The following is a 16757-nucleotide window of genomic DNA, read 5'->3' as shown; positions in this document are numbered from 1 at the left end:
TGGCAGAGAGAATTCCAGTCGGGAGGCAAATACACAGAGGGCACGGGAACCAAAGGCACCAGTGTAGCGAAGAACAGGAAACAGTTGCAACGCAAGGAGGGGGCGTGGCTAACCTCCATATGAAGAGTACAGAACGTAACAGCTAGAACGCTGCACAGGGCGCCGTGAAGGGTGTATTAATGGCGCTTCCACCGTGTCCAACACTTCCATCATCCTGTCCTCATGACAGCGTGACAGACCAATCAGTTTGATAAAGTTTGGTGTTAGCCCGATTCGGATTAGTGATTAAGAGGTCAATCGAGATATTTGCCTAAGCGAGGGCATTCATAGAATGTGTCCTCCATTTTAATGGAAATGAATGAGACGATGTCAAAAGGTAGTTTGCTAAAATGGCTAAGCTATCTTGCTTAATTATACCCATGATACATTTCCTTAAAAGTATGCACATTTTCCATGTTACTTGAGCATGGATGGACAATAAGCCGAGTTCAAATCTCAACAACCAATTGGGGGTGCACTTTGGCAAGCCAAGTATACTCTTCCGAAATTTTGCTTCAATGCAGTTCCAAAATTTAAGGGTCCTCTGGAGCACAGATTCCAAACCGTATGTAATAACAGGTATTACCTTTTGTTGGTAAAGTCTCATAATCGGAATACAAGTGAATTTACCAAATCTTGCATGAATTATCTTAGCTTGCGAAATCAGTCCTGCTAGTTTGGTTTGTATTGTTGACTCAAGCGCATTTTCTGAGGCAGAATTATTGAAATATACTCCCAAATATTTATATTCTGCAACAATCTGTAGCTTTTTGTAACATATCGATCATTGATGTTTAATCCGTGGTGATGATTTTTGTTTGCCAAGAATAATGATTTGAGTTTTCATTCACTGTGAGATTATTTTTCGTCACATAAGAGTCAAGAACATTCAGTAGATTTTGGAGCCCAAAAGGAGTTTGAGAAATTAAGACTAAGTCGTCAGCATATAAAAGCCATGCGACGGCTTGGTTTCCCAACTTTGGAGGATCAGATTGAGCCAATATAAAATCGTCGGCCAGGTCAAGTAAGAACAAATTAAAGAGAGTCGAGGCAAGTATGCATCCTTGCTTTAATCCTCGCTCAGTCGGGATTGTTTTAGATAATAAGCCCTCTATGTTTAACTTCACCTGGACAGAAGTATTACAGTGTAATAAGCTCATGATTTTTATCAATCTCTCTGGGCAACCGTATTTCACCAGTTTCCTCAGGAGTAGCACTCGATCAACAGAATCAAACGCCATGCGAAAGTCCACAAATGTGACATATAAGGGTTGCTTTCGCGTGGCGTAAGCTAGTTTGATTGCATTAAGGATGGTCAAATTAACTGCAGTGCCAAGTCCCGAAACAAAGCCGGTTTGAAAAGGGTCTCTTCGATTAAAGTGAAGAGACCAGCTGTTTATATCACGCAATACCAACCTGCAGAACATTTTTCCCGGAACATCTAATAGGGCAATGGGGCGATAGCTCAGAGGATTTTGCCTATTGCCCTTTTTGTAGATAGTGACAATGATGGAATGGGTCCAAGAACTCGGAATGTTTTGAAGACTAATGATTAGTTGGAAGAGTGAGTACAGAATGGAGGCCCACAGATCGATGTTCTTCTTTAAGACAGCATTCGAAAGTCCATCTGGACCTGGGGCTCGGGACATGCTTACTTTGTTGATGTAATAATAAACATCATCCTCATCAAAATTGAGAGTAAAAGGAGAAAATAGCATGTCGGAAGTCTCAGTCAAAGTTGGAGAAACATATAAGGATGAAAAGTGTTTACACCAGTCATTTTCCGACACTCCATTTATGTGTGAGGACGCATTATTGACAGAATTGAGTGACTGCCAAATTTGCGCTGTGTTTTTATTTTTTATTTGATCTAGCATAATTTCCCCATCCTTTTGTTGTTTTGTAATTTTATATTCTGTTAACCATTTTCTGTACGCAGTTTTGATGGCTCTTAATGTGTGTGTCTTTAAGAGCGGAGGTCATTTGAGAGCTTGTCTCTTTTGTGTTTTGAACAGAGCTTTCCTAACACGAATTGCATTGTCACATATTTCGGTTACCTTTAAGTTAGTATTTTGTTTTGTGGCATATAATTGCATGAGATCAAAAGGAACCACCTTGTTTAACTCTAAAGAAACCAACGAAGTCTCTGCATAAGATTTTATGTGGTTGCGAAAGTGTATTAATGAGTCATGAGACCATTTTAGCCAATTCAGAGAATTGTTGGTTTCGTAGAGGCCCACAAGGGATTGTCTTTCCACATTTGGTACAGGAGACAGCATAATCTTAAAAGATAAAGGACAATGGTCACTGTGTTGAGAAGACATAACGGCAAAATCGGTGGTATATGCAAAAAGACTTCTAGAGACAAAGATATAATCAATGGTTGCTGACTGTTTTTGTCTGAACCATGTCGGTAGAGGAGGAGAGTCAGCTGCACTCATGCCATTCAACATAACCAGATTCCATGATTTCGTGAATTTATTCCACAAACATATGCGTTCAAGATCTTTTGATGTTTCTCTCTTTATAAGATGCAAATTCAAATCACCCGCAATAATTAAATGTACAATTTCGCATGAGAGCATAACATTTTCCAAGACAGCTGTTAGATTTTTCAAGAATTTAGCAGTTGTGATACCCATGGGGTTCCAGTATAAGTTGATGCAGGCGATTTTGAAGGAACTAATGGTGATGTAAGAGCATTGGATGAACGGATTGGCAGGAGGCAAAGGAAAGAGTTGGATGTTTGCTAGAGAATTAGTTGCAATAAGCAGACCTGACATGGGTCTGCCTCTCGTAGCTCGTAAGGCTGGTTCAAGTAGTATATCATAATTGTTCCAAGTTGGTGCAATGGACAGCCATGTTTCTTGCAACAAAAAAACAAGTCATAATCACCCAATATGCTCTCAGTATTGTTAATGAGGTGAGAGAAGCCTTGTGTGTTCCAGCTCAATACAAACAATCCCACCTGCTCCTTATTCTGATCTAGTTATACTCTAGTCATGACATTTTGACTCTTGTGCACAGACACATTTGATTCAGTAATGTGTCTGGGAGTATACGGTTGGAATCTATGTGTGGATTTAAGACAGGATTTGGAAGGACCTTTCCCCTTATTGCGCGATATTACAAAACCCAGTTCAAACAACTCTTCACGGACAGCCCAGATGATATTATAAATGATTAAGGACCGTGACCATATAAGGACTGTTGTGAAATCTTCTTTATTTGGAAATTCGATTTGGTCAAGGTCATCGGATTCAATCTCTTGTAAAGAGTTTACATCTGAGAAAAGTCTGAGAATACTCTGTCGATTCATGTTATAAGATATAGATAGTCCATCTCGAGGTGACAATAACAAGGAGTGTCTGTTTTCTACTTTTATTGGCTGCTTCCTGCTAAACGTAGTTTGTTTAGCAGAGAAGGGATTCAATACTGCAGCCACTCGATTGTCAAACTGTTGTGGATTTAAACTTTGTTTGACTCTCTCATCTTTTGGAGGAGACTGAGTTTGTGATCTAAAGTTAAACATCCACAGACGAGCAATAGACTCTTTAATTTCATTTAAGTCCGTTTGCGACAAATTTTTATTAACAGGCCAGTCCCCTGTTGATTTCTCATCGTCATGTGAAACTGAGTCAGCAAACGAGACTCGCTTTACAGGCCACTTTGGTATTTCACTAGACATCACACTTGACACTAGATCAGATGGACTGGCTGTTGAAAATTTTGCTGGGCCATTGGTAATGATTGGGAAGATTGGAGGTTCAAATCTCCGGGTCTCAAGATATAAGTCAATTTCATGCCTTAGGGCTTCTCTTGAGGCAACAATATCTTCAGCAGCTTTAGTGTTAAAGTCACTAAATACATTTGAATTGACAGATGTAGCCTTCGGCAGCACACTAGAGAACCTATTTTGTTTTCCATGAGGCACACCTTCAGCCAGTGTATTCAAGTCATTACTAGAATTGACAGGTGGTAATGTCGAAGGTGCGCTGGGAGATTTACTTTGGTTTGGAGGCTGTCGACCTTCAGCCAATTTAATTAGTTCATTAAGTGGAGGATGATCTAAGAACTGACTGGTGTCAAAGTGTTTTTTTTTTTAAGTTAGCCAGAGTAACATATTTTTTAGTTATGAGGCTCGCGGCTGAAACCGATCTTGAATTCGCCCTTATGAGATTATTGATGAATTGTTTAGTTGACGAAGAGGCTGCGGGCCTCATTACGACCCTGGCGCTAAGCGAAAAACGATGGCGGTAAATGCTTACCGCCATCGTTTTCCGCCAGGTCCGATCATGACCCGTGACCGTTAACTACGATGCCAATAGCGGCATCGTAGTTAACGCTGCCGCAAACTGCGCTAAGGGTGCGCGCACGCGACCGCCCACACCGTACTTAGCGCCATGGCGGAAAGGCACGCAAATGCCGACCCAAGCGGACATGCACCTAACGCCATCATTGAGGCCGCTAAGTACCTTACCGCCATGGTGCAAATAACGCCATCGCGAACCAACCGTAAAGGGCCAATTCAAGTGAATGCAGCTGCCACAGGTGCACAGAAACAGCACAGGTGAAGGCAATACAGACTCAGGGGAGTATAAAAAGAGCACACCCCACCCCTACCCACACCCAGTCACACTCCACAATGATGCCAATACGACTAGCAATGTTGGGGCTGGAGGACCTGATAGCAATGCATGTGCTACTACAACAGCAACAGCAACAACAACAACAACAGGCAGCACAGAGGAGACGCAGGAGGAGAAGGAGGGCAAGGCAGGCCCAGCAAGCCCCACCAGCACAGCCAGTGCCACCACGCAGGCAGCCCCCAATCCCACGCATCAGAGCCAATCCAAACAACCTCACTGCTGAGCAGATCCACACCCTGTACCGTTTGGACAGGGACACCATCACCGCCATCGTAGACATGACACACAACGACATCGTCAGCATGATAGAAAGTCCAACCGCCATCCCCCCCCTACTGAAGGTAGTGGCTGTACTCCACTTCCTGGCCACAGGCACCTACCAGCACACAGTGGGGCACCTGCATGGCATTTCACAACCATTATTCTCACGAACACTCATCCAAGTGCTTGATGCCCTCCTCAAGCACACAGACGACCACATCTCATTACCACGGACTGCCCAGGAGATTGCAAACACCAAAGTGGGTTTCCATGCACTAGCCAGCATACCCGGTTGCATTGGTGCCATCGACTGCACCCATGTGGAATTGGTGGTTCCACGTGCCATGGAGGTACCGTACCGCAACCGGAAACAGTTCCACTCTATCAACGTGCAAATGGTCTGTGACTCCAACAAGATCATCACACATTGTTGTGCCCGATTCCCCGGATCAACCCATGATTCCATGATCCTGAGGAACTCCACAATACCACGCTACATGGAGCGACATGCAGGCCCAAGATCCTGGCTACTCGGTGAGTGCTATGTCATGGAAGTGGGCATGGGAATGACGTACCAGTGCATACTCCACCTGGCAGAAAGGGGGGGGGGGATGATGCATACTCCACCTGGCTGAAAGGGGGGGGGGGATGATGCATACTCCACCTGGCTGAAAGGGGGGGGGGGATGATGCATACTCCACCTGGCTGAAAGGGGGGGGGGGATGATGCATACTCCACCTGGCTGTGAGTAACACAGAGAACGGATACAGAGGAAGGCCACTCACAATGCACTAAACCCCTCTGCATACATAGGGTGATGGCATGCTAAACAGGCCATGGCAGCAATGGGCATATACTGGTTGCATAGTGTGAATCAATTAGTGCATGTAGAAGTGAGCCAAGGTAACAGTTCCATGCCAGCCATGGTGGGACATCATGTTCCTGGACAGACAACATGACTGACACATACATTCTCGCCTACATACAGGTGATGCAGCCTACCCCCTGAAGAGGTGGCTCCTCACGCCAGTCCGGAACCCGCAGAACCAGCACGAGGAGGACTACAACCGTGCACATACACGTACTCGTGTGGTCATAGAGCAGACATTCGGCCTCCTGAAGGCACGGTTCCGAAGCCTCAGCAGGTCTGGTGGGGCACTCCTGTATGGCCATGAGAAGGTGGCAAAGATCGTCATGGCATGTGTCATGCTGCACAATATGTGCGTCAGACGGAATGTGCCCCTGCCCCCTGACGCAGAACTGCAACCACCTGACGATGAGGATGAGGATGAGGAGGGTGCAGAAGGGGCGCCACCACATGGAGGAGGCGATGCACAGGAGGGGCGTGCCATGCGCCAAAGTATCATCAACCACTGCTTCTAGCACACACGGCTGGTGTTCATCGCATGGAGACAGCACTTGGGGCACTGTGTGACTCTGGGGCATGCACACTGAGGACTGGACACCAATAAAGCACACATACGCAATGAAAATGTCCACACGTTTCCTTTTGTGAAACGAATAAACTGTATTTGAACTATGTACTGTCGTGTCACACCCCCTCCCACCTCCCACCTCCCCCCTGCACACCCCCCCCCCAAACTCCCCCCTTAACTCCCCAACACACCACCCCGCCACCCCCCTGCACACCCCAACACACCCCCTCCCACCTCCCACCTCCCCCCTGCACACACCCCCCCCAAACTCCCCCCTTAACTCCCCAACACACCACCCCGCCACCCCCCTGCACACCCCAACACACCCACTCCCCCCTCCACCCTCCCCCCCCCCTGGAATCCCAACAAAGGTGTGAGTTGGTCTGTGCAGCAGTGTCAGTAGTAGGATTCCTACACTGTCCGGCCACTATTGGCAGCCCCCTCCACTGGCCCCCGGGGCACCCCTGCCTGTGCTGCGGAGGTTCCTCCCCGATCGGCGGATGGGGCTGCTCGGTGTCGAGCTGGCAACCGAGGAGGATCCTGCCTGCTCATTTGGACGCATGGCCCGTATTGTCTGCACAAGGTCAGTGATGGCGTGCCGCACAGCAGCTAGTTCCGCGCAGATGTCCTTTGTGGACGACTCTATAGCTGCCTTCACAGTCTCAGCACATTTATCCATTGCTGCACTTGACCCCCCACATTCAGCAACATGTTCTTCGAGCAGCGAGGAAAGTTGCTGCTGCCGGGTGGCAATCGCCTCCAGAGAATGGTTGGGATTCTGGGCCATGGCTAATGGCAGTGGCATTCCCATTGGGCTGATCTGCCCCTGCAGCGGGGATGGAGTGGCTGGCCAATCGTCATCCTCTGGCTGACCCTGTGTGGCATCCACATGCGGGCTGCTTAGGGACAGGTAGGGGGAATGAGGGTGGCCTGTGGGGCTCCTGACATCACTCTCCTCAAAGGTCCCTGCTTCACTATCGGAGGAGGCAGCAATGGCAGCAGTCTCCCCAAGTGTGCTGCTTGCAGCAGAGGCTGTGGCTTCTGTGGGCATGATTGGTGTGATGTCTGCTGCTGCTGCTGCTGCTGCTGTACTGCCTGCTGGGGTGGCTGTCTGTGCCCTGTCCTGTTTCCCTTGCATGGATTTTGCCTGCTGTGGTGTTTTCCTCGGGACGACAGAGGTGGAGGGTTGTGGCGTTGGCACAGTTGGCCTGGCCCTCTTGGTGGGTGTGGAGGCTGTGGTGTCCTCTTCCTCAAGGTCGGAATTTGAGCCTGTGGTGGGACAGAGGAGGGAGAGTGTTATTGATGGGTCTGCGGACATTGGCCGGGCATTGTTGCGACTGGCATCTCATCAGTTAGTACATGTGGCACATTTCATGCAGGGGAAAAAAGTTGACTCCCTTTTGTGTGGAAGTAGCATGGAGGTATGTGGGTGCCTGCAGTTAGGGTGTGCATGCTGCATGTGTACAGGGTGCAGATCGGATGTATCTGTGGGCAGTCTCCTGCTGATGTGTTGCATTCACACTATGGGCCAACATTGTACTTCACATGAATGGACTTTGCATGCCTTGATTTGAGCCACCTACCTGCATCGCCCGATGTCGGGGCTCCTCTCTCCATTCCTCCTACTCCTTCAATGCTCTGCATTCCGATTGTGGAGGCACAGATTTCCTCCCATGGCTGCAATTTTATAGGGGACTCCGATCCTCCCCCAGTTGCCATTGCCAGGTTCATGTTGGCTGATAGTATGCTCCTGACTCTGAGCCGGAGATCGTCCCACCGCTTGCGGCACTGTTTGACATTGCGGGGTGTCGTTCCCACGGCACTGACCCGCTGAGCTACCAGTGCCCATATGGCCTTCTTCTTGGTTATGGCCGGTCTTGTCAGTTGGTTGGAGAATACCACTGCAGCGTTCTCCTGTAGGGTCTCCGCTAGAATGGTGAGCTCCTCTCTGGAGAAGCGGTCTTGCCGCTGGCGGTCACAGGCTTTTTTCAAAACTTTCGGCATCTTCCTGCAGGTAGAAGGTTGAAGCCGGTATTGGCGGGGTCTCAGGCTCGGATGTCCAGTGGTTTCGGAGGATGGCAATGGATTGTGTTTTTAAAGATGGCCGCCGTGCTCTTTCCCGTTCCGCCGCGGTGACGCTACTTCCGGTTCCGCTTATCTACGGTCAACGCTAATTGCGGTGACCGCTAACTACGGTCACCGCTATGTACGGCGGTGGCGGTGGTGCACCTTGCGCCGCATACGATGCCGGTAGGTGCCGTTTTGGGGGCATTACCGCCATGGCGCTGTTTACATTACCGCCATGGCGTAATGCTCGTGCGCGATGGGTCGTAATGTGGCGCACTTTACACCATCGTCCCACGGCGTTAACGTTCATTACGCCATGGCGGTAATGACGGCGGATTACCGCCAGGGTCGTAATGAGGCCCTGCCACTTTCGCAGTTTCATGTTCTTTGGGTTTTTTTGGACAGCTTGTTTGCTACACTTTTTCTTTATTGATTTCTCATTTGCCTCATTGGCAACTCTCATATCAAAAACAGAATAAGTTGATTTAGGGACTTGTGCACAGTCCATGTTTTTTCCTGTTTGCATCGAAAGACAGTCTATGAGAGGCAGCAGGGGGGAACAAAAGGGACAGCTGTTTTGGCATTATGTGAAACACTGGACTTATGTGGGGGTAAACGAGTTTGAGAGTCCATGATAATTTCTATGATTTGGCAATCTGGATCTTCAATGGTTTGAGTACACACACATACCCCTGTCACAATTTCTTTTGTCTTACAACCCGGCTTCTGGGCCAGAGACTGGGCTATTTCTTGTTGTAAAATGGTGACATTATTTAGTTTTCCATTAATGTCAAGTTCACTTCTGAAGTCAATTTTTTTTGGTCAACCTCGAGAGCCTTGAAATTGTCGGTAAGGCACTTCAAGGTGCTGTCCACAGATTCAAAGAGCTTCGCGAGGGCCATAAGTGCTATGTTCATGACTTCAAGAGTCAAATTTGAGGTTTTAGGAGTGATAGAGGATCTTTCAGGGCTCAGATGAACATTGTTAGTTCTTTGTGGGGTTGGAGGGATGTATGAAACCTCTAGCGCCGATATGTCACAGTCAGAGCGCTGAAATATGTCAGGGGATTGAGATAGCTTGGAGCCTTCTGCTCTGGCCGAGAAGCACGAGTTATTAGCCTCAAGATCAATTACTGCATCTTTTGATGTTTCAAGTACTGCAGGAGCTCCAGGCTGCACAGCGCCAGACAGAGCATTTTGCAATAACATGCTATCTGACATTGATGTAGGCATTTCAGAAGATTTCGGATTTTCTTCCAAGTCTGTGTTATCATCTGTGATAAGCACGGGATCAACACCTGTGCATATTTCAGACTGCAACGGTGCAGCATCAGTTGTGAGAGCAGCTACCGGCACTTGAATGGAAGGATGGACCACTGTGCTCGGGCCACTCAGAAGCCCAAATCCGTATTTCCGAATATCAACATTGTCCGTAAGAAGCATTTTTGTCTTATCCTTTGTTTTGAGTTTGCTTCGAACAGAACGTTGGACGGGCGTTGAACACAAATTTGCTGCTGCACAAGGTGAAAGTCTTTCGTCCGGCATCGGCTGTGTTTCTGACATAATCCGTTGTCGAATGTTTGGTGGCATGGCAGATGTGAGGCGGTAGGGACCGTTTGTTTTACGAGACATGTTTTATAAGAGGCAAAGTTTGCCACCAAGCTAAAGACCAGGGCAAATAGCAAGGTGACACAGGCTAGTATTTTGGAGGTCAACTCTTGGAGCCCCGTGAAGTCCCGGACGCCGCGGCGAAGCGGCAAAGCAGGACTCCACGGGACTCACTTGGGTGCGTGCGCGCGGTGCGCACGACGTCCTCCTTATAAACGCCCGCCTCCAAAAAGGATTATCAGAGGGCCTAGATGAATGTAAACAAAGTGTAAATACTAGTGTTCACCTCATATATAATACACAAAGCACTTTCTTTAAATTGGATTTCACCTGCTGGTAATTGTAGTGAATAATGCAAACGTCCACAAAAGTCCACAACAGAGGTTGAATGCAGGAGCAGAGTAACGCGGCAAAGCGGGACTCCACGGGACTCGCTTGGGTGCGCGCACACGGTGCACGCGACTTCCTCCTTATAAGCGCCCACCTCCAACAAGGATTACCAGAGGGCCTGCTGCTAATTGTAGTGAATAATGCAAACGTCCACAAAAGTCCACAACAGAGGTTGAATGCAGGAGCAGAGTAACGCGGCAAATCGTTTTACATTCATTATGAATCCTGCTAAATTTTCTGTATTTTCTTTCCCCGTTGAAAATATGAAAGGTGCTACATGAAATATGTGTTTAAAACATTTGTCTATAAAAAAGGAATATGAGTTGAGGAAAGGAAACTTTCTTAAAGCATACTCAGACCAAATAAAAGTATTCATGTGCAGTGTGAATCATGTAAGTTTATGAGAAGACTGTTGAACGATAAGGAAAGTGAATTTGTAACAAAGACATGTTATGTTAAGTTTACTTATAATGTCACTGTTACCATTTGCATGGACTCCATGTGCTGATGTGGCTCTGAAAGAAAGAGGGCTGGGCAGGTTAGTGAGGGTAGAAGGATATGATAGAGGTTGTGCTCTTCTGTTTATGCTTGCAGAACCAAGAGAAAATGGCATCTGTTTGTGTGTCGCATGTTCTACGTGACTTTCGAATGTGTGCAGGAATTTGTTGAATATGGAGGGCTAAGCCCAGTGTCTGGTATTGCTTGTTGTTTGTGAGTTTTTGTTATGTTGGATGTGTGTTTGTATGTTTCATGTGTAGTTTGGCTGGCCCTTAGGGCTTGTGTGGTTCTTGGGAGGTATGCAGGAGAGGGGCAGTGGTGGTTAGTACATTGGTAAAACCCACATTAATTTAAGTGCAATACATTGGCTATACCATAATGCTGAAGATCCAGAAATAGAAGAACTCATCAATCTATCAACGTACACTGAAGATGAAATTGAACAATCAGAAGAAGCCCAAATCGCAATTGCAGAGGCCTCCATGGTAACGCTGGACGAATATGAAGAAGAGCAACCAGAAGAAGACCAAACCCAACAAAGCTCCAGATATGAAATGACCCTTGATGAGATATCAAAGATCGATTTGGGAAGACGATGACGAGGCAGCAACAGGTCTGAATAATGAAATAACACCGACAAGGAGTCACGAAAACAGCAACGATAAGAACAAAGCCACCCTTGGGCAAACTGAAAAAACAATAAAATTGCCAACCTTCATCCATCCACAAAACAAACAAAAGGAAAAAACAGACAAGAAGATAAAATTAAAAAGGACAGCAACAAAAAGTGACAAGCTGATAATGAACCGCACCAACGTTCTAAGATTGATACAAGCCATTCCAAACATGAAGGAAATCACAACGAAAGATATACGAACAGTACAATTCTGTGATGACATAACAATGGACCAAGTGAAGATCAACTTCAGCTCTGAAAAAACACAGAATAGAATGATAGATAATAAATGAATCTTAAAGCAGCAAGGTTTGAGGTAACTCTGATTGAAGAAATACCAAACACAGGAAGCAAAAAACAAACAGCAAAACCAAGCTGGAGACAATCTTGGGCTAATGAAAGTACGTACGGAAAGACCGATGAACATGAGAGCAAACCACCTGAATACGAGAACGATGACCACATGCACAAAACAAAAGCAAATGATAAAAAAGAATATCAAAACCGACATGAGCTCTATCGAAAATATGGAATGTGGAGGCAACAAGACAAACCACCAACAACAACAGAAGAAATTTCCAACCGAAGAAGATAACAATCAAAAGAAGACAATACGTACAACACTACACTATGCTCATGGAATACCCGGGGCCATAATCATCTATTCAACATAACAAACCCAACTCTCACAATGGCTGACATAATCTGCATCCAAGAATCATGGTTAACAGACAACCTATATGTGACGGCTATACAATAATAATGAACCCAGCAATCCAAAAGAAGAAAGGCAGACCGTCAACTGGACTCTTGACGATAATCAAAGATGAGCGAAACATCGATATAATACAATCTGAAAACTTGAACCCTTGGATACAAATTACAAAACTCAAGTATAAAACAGAAAATAATGAGAAAGAACCACCAATCAAGAAGCATGGGAAGGACCGAATATGGGGTCTAATGAACCTATAATGGAATCCGGTAAGCATAACTGATGAGAAATTTATAGACATGGTATTATCGGCAATAGACAACATCAAAGGCAAACACAATGAGATAAAATTCATAATATGCAGTGATTTAAATATTCACATATTTGATAAAAAAGGAGAAGAACTAGAAGAAGGTCGTCTCACGCCCCGAGCCAAATGCTGGACCAAGGAACTAAGATGCAGGAACCTGAGAAGGTCGGATAGCCTTGATACAGCAACCGGAAGACAAATAGAAACTTGGACAAGAGGCAACACCACTGCCATAATCAATTATATATACATGACAAAAGACATCATGAAGAACTGAGCGAATCCATAAACATCAGAACAGAAGTGAGTGATCATTATATAATGAAAAGATCATGGAACACCGGAAAAATGAGCAATAAAAAAAAAATGGAATCAGCAAAAATTGAAATAAATAATGGAGAAAACAATAATGGTCGCAAAGCTGTGGAAAGTGTGATGCCTCAGGCTGACAAGGCCATTTCAGGCTCCGGCTGAGAATGGTAAGAAACCTGAAAGTGTCTCACCCGCTAGTCTCTGGGGATCTGTCATCCAGGTGGCCAGGAAATGGCCATTACTATTGGAAGCAGTTCCTGGGGGCGGACCAGTGTGGGAGGATCACCTGAATGAGGGGTCTTCGGGGAGTGCAAGTGGGACACCAAAAGGTTAGATGCTTTATCTCCTTCCTTGGAACACCTTTTCCCCATCCTACCAGGTAGGATACCTAGATGCTCAACCCCCTCACCTTTCCCGACACAAACACTTTCTCACAGATAGTTCATTGTGAGCGACAACAGACGAACACCAGAGCCGTATATCTGATATCTCCCAACACAAGGGTCAGGCAGAGTCAGGCAATTACTGATAATTACACACACCTGACTTCCATTACACTTCCCCCACACAGATAAAAGGCGGAGCATGAAAGCACACTCTGAGCAAGGTGAAATGCATGAGGAAGCAGCAATTCTTCTGAGGTGGCAGTTTAAAATGAGGAGAAAGGCGGCGAGACGAGAGAGGGCTGCAAAGAGGGAACTACCCTTGAACTTTTCAGAGAAGAACTGCAACTTTCAAGAGGCCTTGAGGAAGAGAAACATAAAACCGGGAATTGCAGCTGGAGAACGGTACAGTGTAGGTCGAAGGTACATATGGCCCTCACGCATTGATAGCCGAAGCGGGGAGAAGAAATTGCTGCCGTGGTACAGTCCTTGGCTCCGACAACAATATAATGCTAGTGAATTCAGCACAGCTGGTGAGTCAGAGAGACTGATAGCAGACCAGACTGTGTTACGCTCAAGATTGTAAGCTGCAACATTATATGAGGGACAATGACTCGTATGTCATTGAACTTTATGAAACTGAAATAGGTACCAGATACAGAGTGGTCCGGCACAATGTGGGTGCTCACTCGAAGGTCTCTGTTTGGTATCCAACTAAGTTTGTGAGAATTATTGAACTGTGAATCAAAGTGGTCCTGCAGTGGGTCAAGTTAAATCCTGTGCACATTTGAAAGTCTTCGATAGCCTATGAACTGAAATTGGTCTGAGCCTGGCTGAGGGAGACTAATTGTATAAGGGGGGTTCTGAGCCCGGAAGAGGGGAATCTGGGGTGAACCGTGACTCACCCAAGAAGGTATTGCTGTAGCAAATGTCAGCCTGACTGAGGGATGCCTGCAAACTAAATTGACTGAGGGAGGATAATTGTATACAAAAGGATCTGAGCCTGGCTCAGGAGGATCAAGGGTGATGAGTGACTTGGCCGGCTTGTATATTTGGAAAGGATTTTTTTGTATAAAAAAGGATGTGAGCCCGGCTGAGGGGGATCCAGGTTGAAAAGTGACTCACCCGACTTGAATATTTGGAAAGGAACTTTTTTCGTTGTTTTTAGTACATCAGGCCCTCTGAAGCAAGAGACTTTGAATTTAAGAGACTTGGGCACAGCAGGCCCTGATGTTAATAAAAGGAACTGTTTCTTTGTTCTGAAGAAGCTCAAGAGTGTGCGATGCTCGAGTGAACCGCCTTGTCTCGTGCTAAAAAGGTGGGGAAGGGCGGCCAAAGGCCTTAAGATCCTGACTTATCATTTTGTGAACACATCTTTCTTTTTCGTGGACATTACCTCACACTATTTCTAACTTGGCGGTAAGGATTGTCAATCTTTTTTTTTTAGTATAGGCCATTTTTATTTGACGAGACTCCTTGATAAAGTTCAATAAAAACCCTTGAACTGTGATCACTTGCCTGTGTCTTAATTTGATACCATGCCTTCCTTACACAATGTACACAGCAAAGACACTGCTAGCTCAAATCCCAAGGCTGCCAGAGACTTCTTCATGCCTTTCACAACTGCATGCTTTGTTCCCCCTGTTCCACGAAATGACCTGTTTGTTATCATACGTGTAATATATATGCTGCATTATGGATGGAGAATGGATTTAGCTACTCCATTGTATATAAGGATGATGCAGGCCTGGGAGGGCAGAGCAGTGAGCACCATCCTATGCACTGGTGTGTGTTTGTATTTCAGTCAATTTCTCTCTATTTCTGGTCTCCTGTGTTTATTTGTGTCCAAATGCAGAGTGCCTGCTGTGCCTGAGGTGGCGTGGGGGAGCTGGATGAGCACTGGTATCGTGGGGAGCAGAAGAGCCTGCAATAGGGTTCCAGGAGGTGGCTTCTGGTGAGAGGTTTACTGCCGATGTCAGATGGTGGCAGAGGACCTTGTGGTCCACCAAGTTGAAGGTCTTTAATAGGTCAAGAAGGAGGAGTAAGGCAGGTTTGCCCTCATCTCTGATATCATCCAGCTGATTCTTAAGGTACAGGAGGGCAGATTCTTTACTGTGACCAGGGTGGAAACCTGATTGGCGGATTCCCAGGAAGTGATTGGCTTCAAGGTAATGCTGGATTTACAGGTAGGCTGCTCTATCTAGGATTTTTAGGGGAAACAGAACAGCTGTGATGAGGCAGTAGTTGGCGGGGTTTGTGGGATCTAGTGTGGGTTTTTTGAGGAGGGCGAGAGCCCAGGCTCCCTTGAGGCTGGACAGAACTATGCCAGTGGTGATGGATGCATTAATGAAGGAGGTGATCAGAGGCGCAAGGTCCTCAGAGCAGTCCTTAACTTAGGGCATATGTCTCTCTTGAATGTTGAGTGTTTGAGGCTCTTTAATATGGTTTTGACCTCAGTGTCAGATACCTGGCTAAATTGAAACATGGTTGCCTGGGTGTATGAACAAAGATTGTTTCAAGTTTATTTTGTTTTGGAGGGAGTTGATTTTGGCTTACATGGCATTTTAAATGTTCGCGTACCGTAATTCATTTTTGGTGATGGTGGCTGGGGGGCTGGCGGGGGTTTCGAGCTCTCTGAGGATAGTGAAGCCCTCCCTATTGTCAGATTTGCCATTGGCAATACAGGTGCTGTATGATGTGGCCTTTGCCTGGTGGATGGCTAATTTGTAGCATTTGGTCGCATAGGTAAACTCCAGCTTCCTGTCTGTGGTGGGGGACTTTCTCTATTTAGCTACTGCTAGTCGTTTGAGTGTGCTGAGTTCGCAGATATCTTGGGTGAACTAGGAGTTCCTATGGCCAGAAGGTTTCAACTTTCGTGGTAGTAGTGGTGCAATGGTGTCAATGGCTGTGGTCAGGACAGTGGCGTACAGATCAGCTAACAAATCAGGGTCAGTGGGGAAGGGAGATTGAGGTAGGAACGTGTTAAGCACTGGGGCAGAGCGGTCCTCAGTGAGGTTTCTCGAGGTGTTGGCCAGAGTGGGGGATAGGGGAGATGGGGTAGACAGGGAGTGTCTGATAGGAGACAGAGAATAATGGGTCATGTGTTGATCAGGCCATGGGCTTGGGTTGCTGCTGGATATAGTAACGTGGCAGTTGAGTTCCACAATCCAGTCTATGGTGCACATTTTCGAGTGTGTGGGAGCGCAGATTCGGTGCACAAAGCCTAGTGAGGTAAATGCTTTGGCCAATGACGTGGCTATAGGATCCGAGGGATCATTGTACCCTAGATTCAAGTCTCCCAGGAGTAATCTTTTTGATATAGGCTTAATGTGGGCCTTTAGTGTGTGTAGTACGTCCTCTTCAAAGGTAGGTGAAGGACCTGGGGGATGATAGATAATGTGCATAGTCACAGTC

The 16757-nt window shown here is 46.4% G+C and overlaps 1 protein-coding gene across 1 annotated transcript; it reads right to left on the bottom strand.

The window, feature by feature from the left end:
- Positions 1 to 6768: 6768 nt before the first annotated feature.
- Positions 6769 to 8798, bottom strand: LOC138504394 (nuclear apoptosis-inducing factor 1-like). The gene is made up of 2 exons (XM_069624853.1): positions 7969 to 8798; positions 6769 to 7654 (listed from the first exon to the last, which is right to left on the bottom strand). The coding sequence occupies exons 1-2, from the start codon at positions 8387 to 8389 to the stop codon at positions 6813 to 6815; spliced, it is 1263 nt and encodes a 420-aa protein (XP_069480954.1). The 5' UTR covers positions 8390 to 8798; the 3' UTR covers positions 6769 to 6812.
- Between the last annotated feature and the right edge of the window lie 7959 nt (positions 8799 to 16757).

The sequence above is a fragment of the Ambystoma mexicanum genome, chromosome 11 (assembly GCF_040938575.1).
Source record: "Ambystoma mexicanum isolate Mex_15411 chromosome 11, UKY_AmexF1_1, whole genome shotgun sequence".
NCBI lineage: Eukaryota > Metazoa > Chordata > Amphibia > Caudata > Ambystomatidae > Ambystoma > Ambystoma mexicanum.
This window is presented reverse-complemented; position numbering and strand designations above follow the sequence as displayed.